Source organism: Bombus pyrosoma, linkage group LG16 (assembly GCF_014825855.1).
Source record: "Bombus pyrosoma isolate SC7728 linkage group LG16, ASM1482585v1, whole genome shotgun sequence".
Lineage (NCBI taxonomy): Eukaryota > Metazoa > Arthropoda > Insecta > Hymenoptera > Apidae > Bombus > Bombus pyrosoma.
This window is the reverse complement of record NC_057785.1, coordinates 8,086,498-8,102,580: the sequence shown is the minus strand read 5'-3', so window position 1 is coordinate 8,102,580 and position 16,083 is coordinate 8,086,498. Positions and strand designations below refer to the sequence as shown.

Below are 16,083 nucleotides of genomic sequence, written 5' to 3'. Positions count from 1 at the left end.
AGAAAAAAAAAGAAAGAAATGGAAAGGAAGAAGAAAAGAAGAAAGAAGAAGAGAAAGAAAAAGGAAAGAAAAAGATCGGTGTTTGACGGACTAGGATTTTGTCGCTAGTTTAAGTTCCATTCGATTACATCTGCATGGCGGTCGCGCGTGGTTTGCCCGGAATCGTTGGAACGCGCGAAGCCGTTTAACGTTTCAATTTTCCTCGTCTGGATGAGAGGTTGGTCGTTTTTGCGACGTGTACAGGGTGTTGCAGGGTACGGTGTTACGCGGATACAACAGGGTCGTCCGTTAAGCCGTTTTAAGCCACGACAGGTACGAGCTAGTTAGGAAAACAAAGTGGTATAAACACGTAGAGCAACGTGGCACGGTCCGTGCTTTACGAGACACGCGATTCCGATGTTTCGCTCGATAGCATCGAGAATTTAATATACGTACGTACATACGTACGTACATACTGCGGCCGAATCGATGCGGACCGTGGGAAACGCGCGACGACGAATCCGCTCTCTATCATCGCGTTCGTTAAAATCGAAAACTAACGTCATCGTGCAACGCGATCCCCTCTCCGTATCGATTCTCGTGTTTATTTGCACGCAAACGGGTACCGATAGAAGTCCGATCGGAACGGCGGATCCACAGCTTGGAAAAGAGAGATACGGACAACAACTTGCGTCCTCGAACGTTTCTTCTATCTGACAAATCGTCAGAAAGGACTATCGCCGAAAAAGATAGAAAGTTTTCGGGGTAGAGGATAGAGGCTGCTATACAGGGTGGTCCGTAATTCATGATACTGAATGAATTTACTTGACTGCCAGCTAGCATATCTAGCTAGATAGGAGCGGATAATCGGTAGAAGGTTATTTTCTACGTAGAGTATAACATTTTCGGATCTGAAAATTTGCCTTTGCGACGCTATCGCTCCGATACCGTAATGTATCCGATCCGGTCTACGGTCGATTTGTAGTAACGCTATGTAAATTTGATGAAACGGCTGATCTTTGCGTGCACGCGCACTATAATCTGCCGTCGATCGTCTCTGTTTCTGGCCAGCCGAAAAGTTGCGTCACTTTGAACCGCAGAATCTGCCCGATGCCATTTCTGCGATGAATCGCAGACCGCTGTGTATGGGAACGCGCGTACAGGGGAGAAGCGTGTAATGGTAGCTGTGGCCGCACCAAAGTACCCCGTGGGATATGCATGTAAATATAATGCACGTGAATATTTGAGAAATCGCATAAGGCGGAGATCCACGAGGTATAACGGAATGCTAGCTTCTTTGATAAACGATGCGAACGTAGAACGAGTAACGCGTGTCGCGTCGGTTCTTCGACGAGACGGCCACGCTGCTCGATTTTACCATGCCAAAGCGGCATTATTATTTCACCCCCCTCCCCCGCCTCCCCCCGATTCCCACTATTCAGCGGCGACCTCGATAATCGTGACGTACCACGGACGCAATTAGCGAATCGAACGGAATAGAATGCAACGTAATCGGATCGAATGGAATCGAATCGTACTCGATGATTTCTACTTTTGCACAAACGTCCGATGCCAAAGACACACGACTAATTACGAGATATTCGAGCGGTGAATATCTGTGAGAGCCGTTGACGTTGGTTCCTTGCTTTATATAGGACAAGCGGATGCAGTTGCGACGACAACGACGACGCTCTTTCATCTCGGAAAGTTTCCATTTATTTCGAAAACTTTTCGTTCATCGGGAATCGAACGATTTAAGGGAGAAAGGAGGAAAGGGCAGGCGATTGCCGAGCGAAAAACATCAACGAAAGTCATGATTGACGAAACAGGGACAGGGGAAATTATTCTGTGAAATTTTATTTCCACGTTACGTCGGTCGACGGCGTGTGCGTCGTTGCAAGCCTAAAACTCGCTATTACTCGTAGAGAAAGATATAATAGGTACAGCCAGTCACAAAAGTAATCGTAGCCTCTTTAAAACGGAAGAACTTTTTTTCAAATTGGACCGAACCACTCGAGCTTTTTCGAGAAGCTAGGTGGAGAAGCTAGTTCGCTGGATGATAAAAGAAATTTGAAGGAAATTGAAATTTCACCATTCCTACCGATTTCAATGTTCTCAAAATTACTTTTGCACGTCGAACCGGCCAACCGATCCTTCTAGCTTCTCGAAAAGTCTCAAGTCGTCCAATTTTAAATAAGTTATTCCGTTTCGAAGGATGCACGAATACTTTCGCGGCTGACCGTACGTATATATCGAACGATGTTGATTTCCAAGGCTTTTCTTTCCCCTGATGCACAAAGAATATCGCTCCAAGTAATTAAAACAAAGCGCAAACTCGCTGATCGAGTTAAAACGGCTAGCGCCGATGCGAGAAGAAGCTCGCTACCTAGCCGGGTATCCGATGGTTCGCGTTTTCCATACTGTTGCTGCGTCGCGTTACGTCACGTCGCATCGCGTCGCATCGCGTCGCATAGCGTTGTGGGTGGTACGCTGCTAGTCGGCATTCACGTTTCAACGATGTATCTGAATTCGCTCTTCTAATTCGTCCAGCGAAACAAAAGGCCGCCAATCATTTTGTTCTTTAGAACGTCCCACGCGAGAAAATCAAGTGGATTTCAGTCAGGCTCAGAACGAACTGCACCACCGGCTGTAGGCCTGCGAGCCACGATATTCCTATTCTCCTTACCGATCTGTGTTCTGCACGGAAATAAAATAATTTTGTCTCCAACAATTTTTCTCCTACTTTTGCTCTCTCTCTCTCTCTCTCTCTCTCTATACGCGTATTTTGTCCGAATTTATGGAAAAAGGGAAGAGGAAGAAAATCAGTTGGATCGGGGTACGTCCGAGAGGCGTGCGCTTTCCCGGCAATTTCGCCTCAAAGGGAGCGGGAACGCGTACGAACGTTACCGCTCCGACCACTGGTTCCACAAACTCGTAGACTGTCACGTCTATCATATGGAATCCGGATCCCCGTTACTTTGTTATTTCTACTAGCGTCGACTCGTACGATGGATTATACGAAACCGCGAATCGGTTAATTCCACCACGGGCGTGACGCTCGCGATGTTTAAATTCCACGCGAGTATCGCGTGCAGAATTTTAGCTACGAACCAGCTCGAGAAATCTTTGCTGCGAAACGTCGACTTTGCGAACAGAGAGGAAAAGAGAGGAAAAGAGAGGAAAAGAGAGGAAAAGAGAGGAAAAGAGAGGAAAAGAGAGGGAGAGAGAGAGACAGCCTGGGCGCGAAATCGTTAAAAGGCCCGAGGCGAGAAGAAACGAGCCGAGTTCATCGGTTGCGACGCCAGCTTTTTTCCGCGGCGAGGCCAATTTTTCCTCGGGTTAATCGTCCGATCGCGCGCAGTGTTTTTGGGAATCGTCCGTCAGACGCGCACTGCCATTTTTTGCCCTGAAACGTGCGGCTAGACTCGCGTTTTCGCATAAGCAGCGACACGTTTCCAAGTTCCTAAGGAGGATTCGTTCCATCCACTGTCGTGAAAAATATGAGAAACGATGAGAACGTTATGGAAAAGGGCAAGTTTGTACGACGACACGGGGAGAACCTAAACTTTCGTAAATCTTTCTGCTTGCTGCCATCAACTTGGCCACTGGGCCGCTCTACGTGGCAGATTATACAACTTTCTGAACCGTTTAATTTCACTGTGCGAACATTACGCCGCGGCCCTCCTCTTACTCCACCATATAATACGTTCTAATCGTGTTTCGCTGCAACAGTCGGCAAGCTTGCCGACGTTGTTAAGAGAGGCAGCAGGGCCCCTGGTCGATGAAACTGATTTAGATGGAACAATCGTAACGCGACTGCTGTTCGAAATCGTCGGCGAAACGAGTGGAACAATGATAGGGTGCTTTAGGGAGCGGAACCTGAAATATTCGCGATTACGTTCGTAAGACGTATTCGAGTAAATGGTCGGGTCGATCAAAATTTCGGATAGAAATTTTACCAGTGCGTATAATAACGTTGCTAGGCCGTGACAGCCGAATGAACTTGAAAATTCGTATAAACCCGTATACCCGTATACCGTATGCGAGTTTCGAGGCACGAAGCTTGTGTTTCTGCTCGCGTTTCTATCGTTGCCAGAACGACAAGAACTGTGCCAGGTTTTTTCGAAAATCAAGCCTTAAATGAAAAAATGTTATGCCTGTTTGTCGAAATGTTGTCCCTATTCGTCTTTGCACGTAGGATAAACACTCGGTCGTACAACGTGTACTCTTCGTACAGATAGAAATTTTACGGGTCACTGTAGCCAGAATTCGGTACGATCCGGTGGCAGACAATTTCCTCGTGTCCACGTCGTCTTGCCATTGTCGCGGCAACTCGATGGAATTAAAAGTTAATTCGCCGGACTTGCCCTAGAGAGACAAGGTAGCGTACAACTTGCGATTCAAGTGGATTCAATAGCAAACTAGTTCGAGTTCCGAGTAGGATCGATCGTTCCTTCCTCTCTTTTCTTTTTTGTTTCTACGATCGAGTACACGGTGGACGGAACGTGGATGAGATGCACGTAGAGATGAGAACGCAGACGACGTTGACAAGCCGACGAGAACATTGGTCAGGAAGACGCGGCCGTCCAACGAAGGGGAACGTACGATAACTCGGCGATTAGTTATTAAAGAAGGGCGAAGGTGGGAAACAGAAGTAATTTCGAGCGCGTCGATTACCCCCGGCAGAATTCCTCTGGTCGCTCGCCTACCTGAAAGTCGCCCCACGGCCGAGCCCCTATAGAAACATCGTCATTGACTATCATCTATTCGAGGCCCTCTTCGCCTCGGGCTTATTTTTCGTATACTACGAGGAACTAGGCCACTGGCAACCGAGCCTTTTTATCTGCACGCCGTCCATTTTATGAATTTTATGAAACCCCGGGATGGGCACGGAGATGAAAAAGTTTCGCGGGCTTTAATGAAACTTGGGAGAAAAGTTTCGTACCCGACTCGTATATTTTTCCATCGGATACAGACACGTGTATTCGCCGCGATTTCTCCGCGCCTTGTGCGCTTTTCCAAGTCTTCGAACCCCTTTTCTCTCTTTCCGTTTGTGCCTTCCTGCCAGGGCCGGCCTGCCACGGGGATGGGTGTAACGAGCGCGGTGTAACCGGGTGCCGGCACAACGGAGATTGTCAAGAAAAAGAAACAAACGAAACGGAAACTTCCAAACTGGTTCAAATTAATTTCATTTTAGAAAGTCAGAATGTACGCAGCACGATTAAACGCATCTGGCGTATCAAGTATTCGGAAAGACGTTGTGAAAAAATTGTCACTTTTTCGATATTTTCAACGATACGGCTATAAGAAAGTCACGCGTTTAAATGTCCTAATGTTCGTTCGTTCGTTTCTACTTAATTTTATCTTCTTCTTTTAGAGACGCGAAACATAAAATAAAATCGCGTAAAAATACACGAGTACATATTTGAACCTTCTATCGCGATATTTAGAAATCGCTTGTAATTTATATTTTATTAATCATAGGCTAAATGATTAAATGCGTCTTAATTACACGCGTAGCTGTCAAGTTTTTCAGTTTGTGACGTAATATTTGTAGATTCTGTTGGTTCTGGGGTTGGCGCGGCCGCCCGTATTGCACGCTCATGAATCCGCTACTCGGTCGGTGAGGGGGCGCGTTTGATCGATCGTCACGGATCAAGCCGAAAGCAGCTGGCCAAACCGACTTTAACTGTGGAAAACTTTGGCTACGCTAGATGAAACGCTAGATGAAACGCTAGATGGAACGCTAGATGGAACGCTGGATGAAACGCTAGATGAAACGAGGCGAGAAACAGCGTCGATTATCATAGGGGTGTGGAGTGGGCAAGTAGAAGCAAAGGAGGAATCTATGATCGAGCTGGCTCGGCGGCTCGTTTATCGGCAGGCTCGCGACGTTTCGCAGACATAGCAACCCGGCAAATGTGCTAAACGCGCAACGTGCCGAATGGTTATACAGGGAAAATCGACGAAGCGTGACCGTCACTGATTGCTAGGTGCAGCGGAACGTGACGGTTTATGAGAAGAGGGGGAGCAAGTTGGAAAATGCTGCTGCAGAATGGTTCGCGATGCTGCGTTCAGCATCGTCTCGCAGTTCTGTCGAGATTTAGGTGGAGACGGCTTGTTTTCGGATTTCGATCCGACCCGCCACAAATGTTCTTAGGAAACGATATTGCTACCCCTTCTCCCTACCAAGCACATCCTCCGTTCGAATAAAAATAAGAGACGTAAAAGAAAAACGTGGTATGCGTGGAACAGCGTGGAATAGCGGTGACCGATGGGCGTTTTTACGCCACTCCGTTCGAAATACCTACCGTACGTATTAATCGGTTCGATGATAACGCATTCAAGTATCGCTTAAATCATCCGATTGGATGAAAAGATTAACAAGTTTTCCGATAAGCGACGGAGTCATAGCGTCGTACCACGATATGGTACAACATTGACGGATTGCTTTCAAATTACACTATTACGACAGTCGCGTCTCGTTACGGTGCTAACGAAATTTCAAAGAGTTTCGTGTTATTAGGTCGGTACAAGTGAACCAAGATGCCGATACGTCTCGTAAATTGTTTGTCCGCGCGTCGCAGACTCGTTGTGTTTTCACACCACTTTTTCCTAATTGTAAAAGAAGACTGGGGAAAATGGGCGAAGGAGAGATTCGTTTGCGTCGAACCAACTGCTGTACAAGATATTCAGCAGGTTTGCTAGGACTCTCGGAACGATAAAAGAATAGTTTGAAAAAGTCTGACTTCCAAGCTAGACTCCGAGCAACGCTCTGCCCCGTCTTCTTCGATAGACGATGACGTTGCGCTTCGTTTTGTCGCAAAATAATGCACGAATTTCAACGTTTTTATCGTAGGAAGAGCTGGTGCGCGATCTTGCTAAACGTGCTGTTGCACACGCGGCCACAAGCGATGCCACTGGCAGACAAATAAATAATTTAGCGACATCTACTGGATCAGGAACTTTTCCACTGGTCCGATATAATGCACACATAATACATTTAGGAAAGGATCCCGTAGAAAGCGTTGGGATGCTTTCGCGAGCCACTGTACGTACATCACGTTATTCTTTATTAAACACGCTTCCACCACTTGTTTTCGCGACATCCTCTAAGGCTTCCAACGCGACCAAATATCGCATGGATCCGAGTACGCACCTTTTCCCCGTCGTATTCTCGTCCTCGCGACTAACGCTGCCCCCTGCGCTGCCTGAAAAAGCCGTTCGATATTTTAAAACACCTTGGTCGATGACGATCGTGTAACGCTAGCGTTATACCGTTTTTCGATAAGGGACCAGTCACTCGATGATGCGACCATCTGTCAATCTTTTCGTGCATGTAGTTTCGAAACTTTCATCTCGGGGAAACTTTAGTCCCTCGTGGGAGAAAATTCTCAGACAACCCGTCCAAAATTCCTTTGGGCTACAACTTGGTTCGTTGTTGCGGACCGAGTGCTTCCCATAGGAATTTTTCCTCGCCAACTTGAGAATTTTCAAGCAGCGAGCGAATGGGATTCGGCGCCGATTGCATTCGCGTACTCCCTGGCTCTGCCCCTCCTATTACAATTGCACCACAAGTATTTGCACGATTCCAAATTATGGCAAATGTTTACCTATTTACGTGCATAGAGACAGATGGATAGATACGAGTGTAACAGTAGCGAATGAGTGAGAAAATGCAACTGGAAAACGAACGAATGAGGCGAGAGTGGGACAAGTACGTTACTTGTAAACTAAGATAGTTTTGTAAAAGTCAGCAAAGTGTAAGCCGAATTTCTTTCTTAGCCGTGATATCATTATTATTTTTCGTTTGTTCGTCTAACCGATATACAGAATAGATTTCGAACAAAACTGTTTTATCGTACGGTTGCCTTGGGTATCGATATTACCTTCGTATAGACAATCGTATAGAGTTAATGGTTGTTGACAGAGACGATAGTCGATATTAGTTGGTTGGTAAATAAAAAGACAACGATCGAAGATGAATGACGATAGCTTCGACTAATTTGGAAATTTTACGATCCAAGTCGAGCGATTTTAAGCGTCGACTGCACCTATCTAAGAATTTTACTTCGAGAGAGAAGTGAAGCCTTTTATCCGAGCCGGATCATCTATGCGACTGTATACAAATCGTATAAAAACGAAGACGAATGATATGACAAAATGGTTGATATAAAAGTTAGGCCGTGTCCCGCGACACCCATGAACCTATGGATCTGTGCGTAAATCTTTTTGAAAGAAGTCGATGCCTTGGGGAAATTACGTAAAACGATTTTTTATGTATAAAAATGATTAAGAGATTGTCGGAAGCTACATGGAAAACGATCGGACAAAAGGGTTGATTTCTGCTTGAACGTAAAAGTGAAAAACCTGACGAAGGAGTAATTCCTTCCGTAAGTTAAATTGGCAGGTAGGTGTAATCGACGCTTGCACCAAGTTTCGTGAAGATAGGTTACATAGGTTATCGTGTGTATAGGTTGGCGGGGTTGGCTTGTTAGGACGATCGGAACACGTGTTTCCAATCCAGTTATTCATTTCAGATGAATATGGAATTTGATCCTTATACATATAGGATAATAATTGATTGTTTCAGTTTGAATGTAGCGGAACTTTGGATTTGATCGCAATTATAGGAAAAAGTAAAGAATTAACAGGCATCGAAATACTTGCACACGATAGCGTATACGTTGCCGATACGATTGCCGCTAACCGGTTCGTTATTTTTCTCGTTTCAGAAGGCGACTACACCTTAGATGATTCCTTTTGGAACGAAGAGACTTCCGTTGGTAAGTTGAAAACGTCTCGATCGCTTAATTACGCAACAGCCTACCGACGTACGACCATCTTGCGTCAAGTGTACGGTATTACGAGGCCGAGCCTTTGTCGCGCCACAGGTACAGCAGAAAGAGAGCACGGGAACGCAAAGTTACGAGACGATCGCGTAAATACACAATGGATAGGAAGTTGTAGGTTGTAGTCAAAGTCAGTGTTCTCTTTGAAGCGTGGCATACGGCTCGGCGACGTAGAAAATTCAACGCGCTCCGAATAAGAGCCGAGATACTAATCGTGCACCGAACAGAATACTCGAATCAATGCTATCGCGTAGAAGAGCAGCGCGACAGCGTATCCGCCCTGCGTTCTCTTTACGCGAACGTTGTCGCGAGACAAAGAGTTTTTCATCGCGTAAATGCTCGTGTTTTCGAGTTAACCTACGCTTGGCCGTTTGCGAGCGAACGGCTTTAGACTGGCGACGAAAAAGGACGCAAGGGAGAAAGAGGGAAAGAGAGAAAGAGAGAAAGAGAGAAAGAAAGAAGGATGAAAATCGAAGGACACGCGGGAAACGCACAGATTTCCTCAGGAATCGCGATGAAATGTAGGCGAAGGAAGGAAAAAGGCGGAGATAGACCGCATTGCAGCACATCCCTCGGAAACTCGATCTGCGGTTACATCTAGTTCTCGGGACGCGCAGAATGCTTTATCGTTGAGTCAACAGCGGTGATTGGCTGGGAACACGAAACTTAAATTGGGTTAAATTTTAGACGGGAGGACGATGCGTCCAAGTATAAAATGGACGAGACGAGGGTAACCGATGTAAAATCTTTTAAAACGGCGGCCGTCGCTCCGCGTCGCGCCATCTCGTCCAGCGAGAACCGGAGAGTTTCCGCGGCACAGAATAAAGCATCGTTCGTATTTCTAGTAACACGGTATTCTCTCGCTGCACGAGACAACGCGATTTCTTTCGTTTCACGGGACAATTTCGTTCGGTCTTTCGATGCTGTCGGATGCGGTCGACGAAAGCGTCGGGACATCTGAATTACAAAACAGGCGGCCGGTTAAAGCGTCGTACACGCTTGCCCGAAAAAAAGGAATTAATATTCATACTCGTATTTGATTAGACGCGTGGCTGACCGGTTGGAAAGTAAATGCGCGGGTCGGCAAGCAAATCCGCCGAGAATTTCGTCAGGCGGCACACGACTAGGCATCTAACGACTTGTCGCGTCCGCGTCGGTTCGATTAATAGATCGATTCGTGCTTCCGAGTGTAGGGGAGCCAACCCGCGGTAAACGATATAGCGTAGACGACTCGAGTTATTGTATCGAGTAAATCGATGCATCGACGTACGCGTACACGTATAAATACACGTGCAGAGTTGCACCCATTCTTCTACCCATTTCTCTGCGAGTCTGCGGAATTTTCCTTTGAACGGTAGCTTCTAGATAGACGATCTAGAGGACGTGCAGGGGAAACCTGAAAATGTTAGGTTCGGATAGGATCGCATCGTCGTGTTATCTGCAGTTATCTCGTGTTATCGCGATCACGAAAAACGATCACAGTCGCGGAAAATTTCTACTAATAGATTAGGCGCGTTACGCGAAACATTTTGAGGTTTCGTTAACGCCGTAACGAGACGCGACTATCTCGATGATAATAGTAGAGTCTGAAAGCGATCTGAATATATAATATATATAATATATGATGATATACCGGATTTTAGGTTGTAAAATGCAAAATTGCTGCCGTAGAACCGGTAACATGACGTCGTAGCATCGTGCGAGCTTGAAATCTAAAATATACAAAATTTGTTTCAAGGATACTTCATTAGTTTCGAGGATTATACATCGTGGCTAATTAACGGATATAGCAAATAAACAATATTATTAAAAAAAAGAAAAAACTGATCGTCTAAATACGTCAGTGACGTTTTGCAAACTATGAGCGTGGGGATAGTTTCGCGGGCGAAAACAGAGGGCGAAAACAGGACGCGATACACTGCACGCGACCGAATAGAATTAAATACAAGGCAATTGCACAGAAACGACGCGATAAACGGCCTGTCAACGCGACGTTCGACAAACCCATGGACGGGGCCAACTTAATCGGTCGGTAATCTCGGTTGAACGAACCGTTTCTGGAAATTCAATTTACGAGTCTAGTCGGTTGGTTCGTCAACGAGTAAACCCCTTTAAACTTCCTGGCGACCGTCCCTCGAAAAAGCGGAAATAAAACGAAACGAAACTACGCCGTCAACAGCGCGCGTCTTGCTAGGATGAGAATATCTATTCGAAGTCCGTGGTTTGTTCGCCGTAGCATATGCGTCTATATGCGTATAGGTCGGACGGATCGGGCAACTTTTAAAGTTGTCTGTCGATTTCGTCCTAGAACCGCGGTAGGTAGAGATAGGAAATTGCACGGAGAGGATTCACGCCCGTAAATACTAGTTCCGAGAAAAAATATCAGCCCCGTCCGCCTTAACTCCCCCTTAATCGGACTTTACGCTGGCAAACTCGAAGCTATTCCTAGCTGGAAAATGACCAGCTCCGCGCTCTCGTTCCCTTCGGCAACGAGATTTTACGTTTCCAATAGATACTTTCGACCGCTATTTTGATCAATTTCGATATCCATATTGTTACTATTATTATTATTATTATTATTATTATTATCATCATCATCATCATCATCATCATCATTATTATTATTATTATTCGCGTCTTTACTTAATTCCATGTTTTACAATAGGTACGATAGGTACGATAGGTACGATAGGTAGAACGAGTAAAACAAGATCAATATGTATATACATTTTCTGATTGGTTTCAAATTTTACCGATATGATCGTGACAGTTGTGTCTTATTAAGTGCTAATAATATTTCAAAAAGTTTCGCATAAAACATGCAATATAGACTGGACAGTCTATTTATCGCAAAAACGATAAAATACCAATAATCTGGAAATTACGAGCAGCGTTACAAACATGGGAAACTACGTACGACTTTGGAAAATTCGAAACGGAAAATAATCTGTTCCGCGTCCATACTCTACTTTATAACTTTAATTGAATTTGATGAGAGAAGAGAGCGAGAAAACCACACACACACACACACACACACACACACACACACACACAAAGAGAGAATGGAACTCTCTCCGGTTGTATTTGCAAGGAACGCTACGCGACTTAACGAGTTAGCCGGGCATGATTAGCATAACTGTTATCGCTAGAGTTACCTGCTGCTGGTTAAATTCGACACGTAATATCTCGGTCAAATATGTACATATTTCGACGTGCACGAACGTATTTCGTCAACAGGTGTTACGTGTGGACGCGCGTTAAACTCGTTCTTTTCTTTTGCTTCGCTTATTAGAAAGTTTCGAGACAGAGGAGACGCGATAACGAGTGCAAGATTCTGACGGCGAAATTCGATCAGAGGGATGGATAATTTCGATAGGAAATCGAGCGTGAAGGGAAAGACGATCGGCAAATTATTTAACCATTTCGTCGGCAGGAAAGGACCTCGATTCGAGTGGCATGGTAATTAGTTGCTCTGTCGTTAATCGCGACAGCCGCGTAATAATTCGCTACACACACGGTGATGTCTACGTGTTGAAAAGGGGGCGACAGTGGGAGGGGAAGGGTGCAGAAGCGTGACAAGTAAGTAATTATCCATACACTTCATTTTGAATGGGACGGGTTAAATCGGGCAAAGCCCGGACAGTCGATAAGAGGGTAAACTAGATACTACATGCTTCGAGGAGGCCCTCCTCCACTGATTATCTCGACTCATTCGTAGCTCGCAGCAGCAACAGCAGTCTATAGCGTGATGAAAAAGGAGTTAATCACAGCTGCTTTTCGATTTCGCCGGAGAAGAATACATGGCGCTCGAACGATTCTCTTCTTCCTCGTGTTCGACTGGAAATTTGATCGATATCGTGCTCGTCCGTATCTGTAAGAAGCCGCGTAATGCCTCGTGCAGACTGACAAACATTCTGTATAGATGGTTTATAATTCATGTTAGACGTTGAGTTCTCGTTTTCAATAAAATACAGTTTAAACGTGTTTAACTAGGAACTGGCGTGGTGCCACTTCCTAGAACGCGCACTTCCAAATCTATTTCTCTCAAAAATGAAACATCTGACGAGACGATTGCATTCTACTTGTTTCTTACTTATTTTCACAGTTTACCTATTTTACAGTTTGAACACCTATCGATTATCGACTATTGTTCTCACAGGAATTGGCCAAATTTAAGTACACTCGTCGAATCTTCAAAGTCGATTTTATCGTATACGAAATGAAAAAACGTGGTTGCATATTTTCGATATTTATTTTTTCACGTAGACTCGTCCTCTGTCCGATTGTAATAATGTTGCCGTCGCACGCTGTACACCGACTGCCAGACATTGGCTCTTGTTTTCTATTCCGATGGAAATCGAAATACAGATCGATGCTAAACTGCAAACGCGGACCGTCTCTGGATTTGCATTTTCTCTACCGTTATCAGCGAACCGTTATTCGCGGACTATGTAAATTATTATTACTAATATGTAAATTATCCGAGATGTGTGCAGACACTGTTCGTTATTCTGCGTTGGCTTAAGTCACGATTTCGAAATCGTTGGACACATTTCGCAGGAGGGCGCGCAAAGAAACACAGATGGCATGTAACGCGACAACGAGCTATCGACGAGTAAAGACGAAGATAAGATTAGAGACAGAAGGGATGAACGGGAACTTTCGATTGAACGGGAAAATTGATTTCAGGTGAGGCCGAACGACTACTACAAGAGTATCGACAAAACCAAGAGCTAGTACAAAATATCGGGGGCCATTACTATCAGATCATCTATCCAGTACAGTTACGGCATCACGAGAAAATGGGGATATCCACGAGAGAAGTCAACATATCCAAGGTAATTAATTGCCTGATTCTCCTGTTTTCCTAATTTCTCGGAAAGATTCACGAGAGGCTAGAGCTGAATTTACTCCCTTTCGCTTTGTACGATCACCGCGGATGATTCATCGGAAAACATTGTTCGCTGGTCGCTTTGAACGATTGTTTTGTACGAAAACAAGGTAGAAGCAATCTTTACTTCTGACGAATCGAGTTTCATTGCGAAACCGCACCGTCAAGCATATATATATACATATATATATATATATATATATATATATATATACATATATACGTACATCTCGCGTTGTAGAACGTGCGTGTGCCGTTACAAGTACGGTTCTATACGAAAGCGTATTCGGACTACAATGCATCGGTAAGAGTTTTAACGAGAAATGGCAGTTTTAACGACAATATCGAACGGGCGATTAAATCGTATTCTTTAAGGACGGCGAAATTATTTCCTGTTTCAAGATCTGTTGGATCAACTTTCGTTAAATCCGATCAAACTTTTGTAAACTAGTAAAATGAATTCGCACGTGTTGCACGTTCACCGCGGATGAATCGTTCGCGATGATCGTGCAAAGTGAAAAGTGGCAAATGTAAATTCGGCTTAACGACCGGAACCTATACACTAATTTTCCGTCTAATTTTCTTCCGTCCGTCGGATCGACCTAAATGCTTGTTGTTGGTAACTCGAACATTTTCTCACGTTTTAGTATCCTCAAAGAGGATACGGAGAGGGTGGATATCAAAACAATAAAGGCAGAATGAGAGTAAGTGTACGAAAGTTTGTAAGATGAAAATTATATACGCTTGATGAGACCGAGTTTCCTTCGATTTTGCAGACGGGCAGACATTTTCATCGGACGTCCCTCTTGATCAAGGCCTTTAATCATAAATTTCGCCTAGATTTAGAATTAAATACGTAAGTGCATCGTTGCTTGTGATTTCGGCCTCAGAATCTCACAGGGCACGCATCCGTCAACTATACCGAGAATATTTTATGTTGCAGGCAACTTTTAGCTCCGAATCTTATGCAAAAAGACTTTTTAGCCAACGGCGCGGAACAAAGTTTTAAACAGGTAACTAGAAACCGTTCGCCGAATTGGCACGAATTTCCAGCTGAAATTGGATCGTTCGATCGAACGAATCTCACTGACATGTTTGCAGGAGATAGAGCATTGCTACTATCACGGTACCGTGAGGGATTATCCAGGAGCTAGCGCTGCTTTTCACACGTGTAACGGTGTCAGCGGTGTTATTCACTTAGGCAACGAGACATTCGTCATCCATCCGTTTTATGGCGGCGATTTATCGGTCAGTTTAATTATTCGAAGGCTCTGTATACGCGTGTGTTTACCGAAGCGCGTGTGCGTCCCGAAATCCGTGTAGTACGATGAACGCGACGCTCCGCGATTGAAGCGATGAGTCGCTACTTGGATACTTTTACTAGAGAGTAATGGCCGTTAAAGTACAGCGGCTGTATAAAATGGCAGAGTGCGTCGTTTATAGAAGGCCACCTAGCTTCCTTCGCGCGTTCACGTAAATCACGTTGATCGCCGAATTTCGTCTTTAAATAATCGCGTCGTTGTTCGTTTAAATACGTTGAACGGTATAATATCGATACAAATTGAGAATTCCGCCGATGACCAAAATGACCAAACGCGCTTTTACGCTTTTTAAATGCTGAAAACGTTCGTCGAAAAGGAATTCACCTTGCAATTACAGCAGTTTACAGCAGTTGCAAATGAATCGTCGTAAGACGATACGGTAATTGAATGCGCCTTGAGAAACTCTGTATATCTTCTTTCTTCTCTTTCTTCTCTTTTTCTTTTCTTCTTCTTCTTTTTTTTCTTTTTTTTTTTTTTTTTTTTTTTTTTTTTTTTTTTTTTTTTTTTTTTTTTTTTTTTTTTTTTTTTTTTTTTTTTTTTTTTTTTTTTTTTTTTTTTTTTACAGAAATGAAGGAATTTTTAGACGAATAACACTTGGCAGAAAGAGGTGATATCTCAATTTTATGGAGGGCACGAAACGATGGTTGTATGAACGAAGGTAGACAGAAAACCAAACAGAAGGTATACAGATAACTACACAAGTATATAGGCTAGAGTTAAAAGTAGAGAAAACTTTTCGAAACGCATTTGAACGGTTGTTATTTCAAAACAAGTACTACTTTCGGAGCCCCGGTACGTACATTGTAGGGAGAGAAAATTCGATTAGCGTTCGGGAGAATGTCGTTTCCCTGGGGGAACGTGACGGGTTATTCAGGGTCTTGGAGGAGCCCAGGGCAGGATACAGGGAGCGGTGTGGACACAGAGGGTCCTGGCTAAACGCGAATGTTTGGCTGGATCCTGTGAAGCTGAGCAGCGAGTGTTTCGAGAATGGCAAACACGACGACAGGACGCGACGCGACACGACGCGACGCGATCCAGT

At 44.6% G+C, this 16,083-nt stretch overlaps 1 protein-coding gene across 17 annotated transcripts in view; it reads left to right on the top strand.

Annotated features, from left to right (window-relative positions):
* Positions 1-16,083, top strand: part of LOC122576346 (disintegrin and metalloproteinase domain-containing protein 11) — a 74,980-nt gene that overhangs the window by 34,969 nt on the left and 23,928 nt on the right. For all 17 annotated transcript variants that reach the window (XM_043746516.1, XM_043746501.1, XM_043746502.1 and 14 more), the window contains 6 exons: positions 8,715-8,765; positions 13,521-13,669; positions 14,370-14,426; positions 14,499-14,578; positions 14,666-14,735; positions 14,824-14,970. In XM_043746516.1, coding sequence (XP_043602451.1) covers positions 13,634-13,669; positions 14,370-14,426; positions 14,499-14,578; positions 14,666-14,735; positions 14,824-14,970 — 390 coding nt within the window. In that variant the 5' untranslated portion in view covers positions 8,715-8,765; positions 13,521-13,633. The remainder of the gene's footprint in view (positions 1-8,714; positions 8,766-13,520; positions 13,670-14,369; positions 14,427-14,498; positions 14,579-14,665; positions 14,736-14,823; positions 14,971-16,083) is intronic.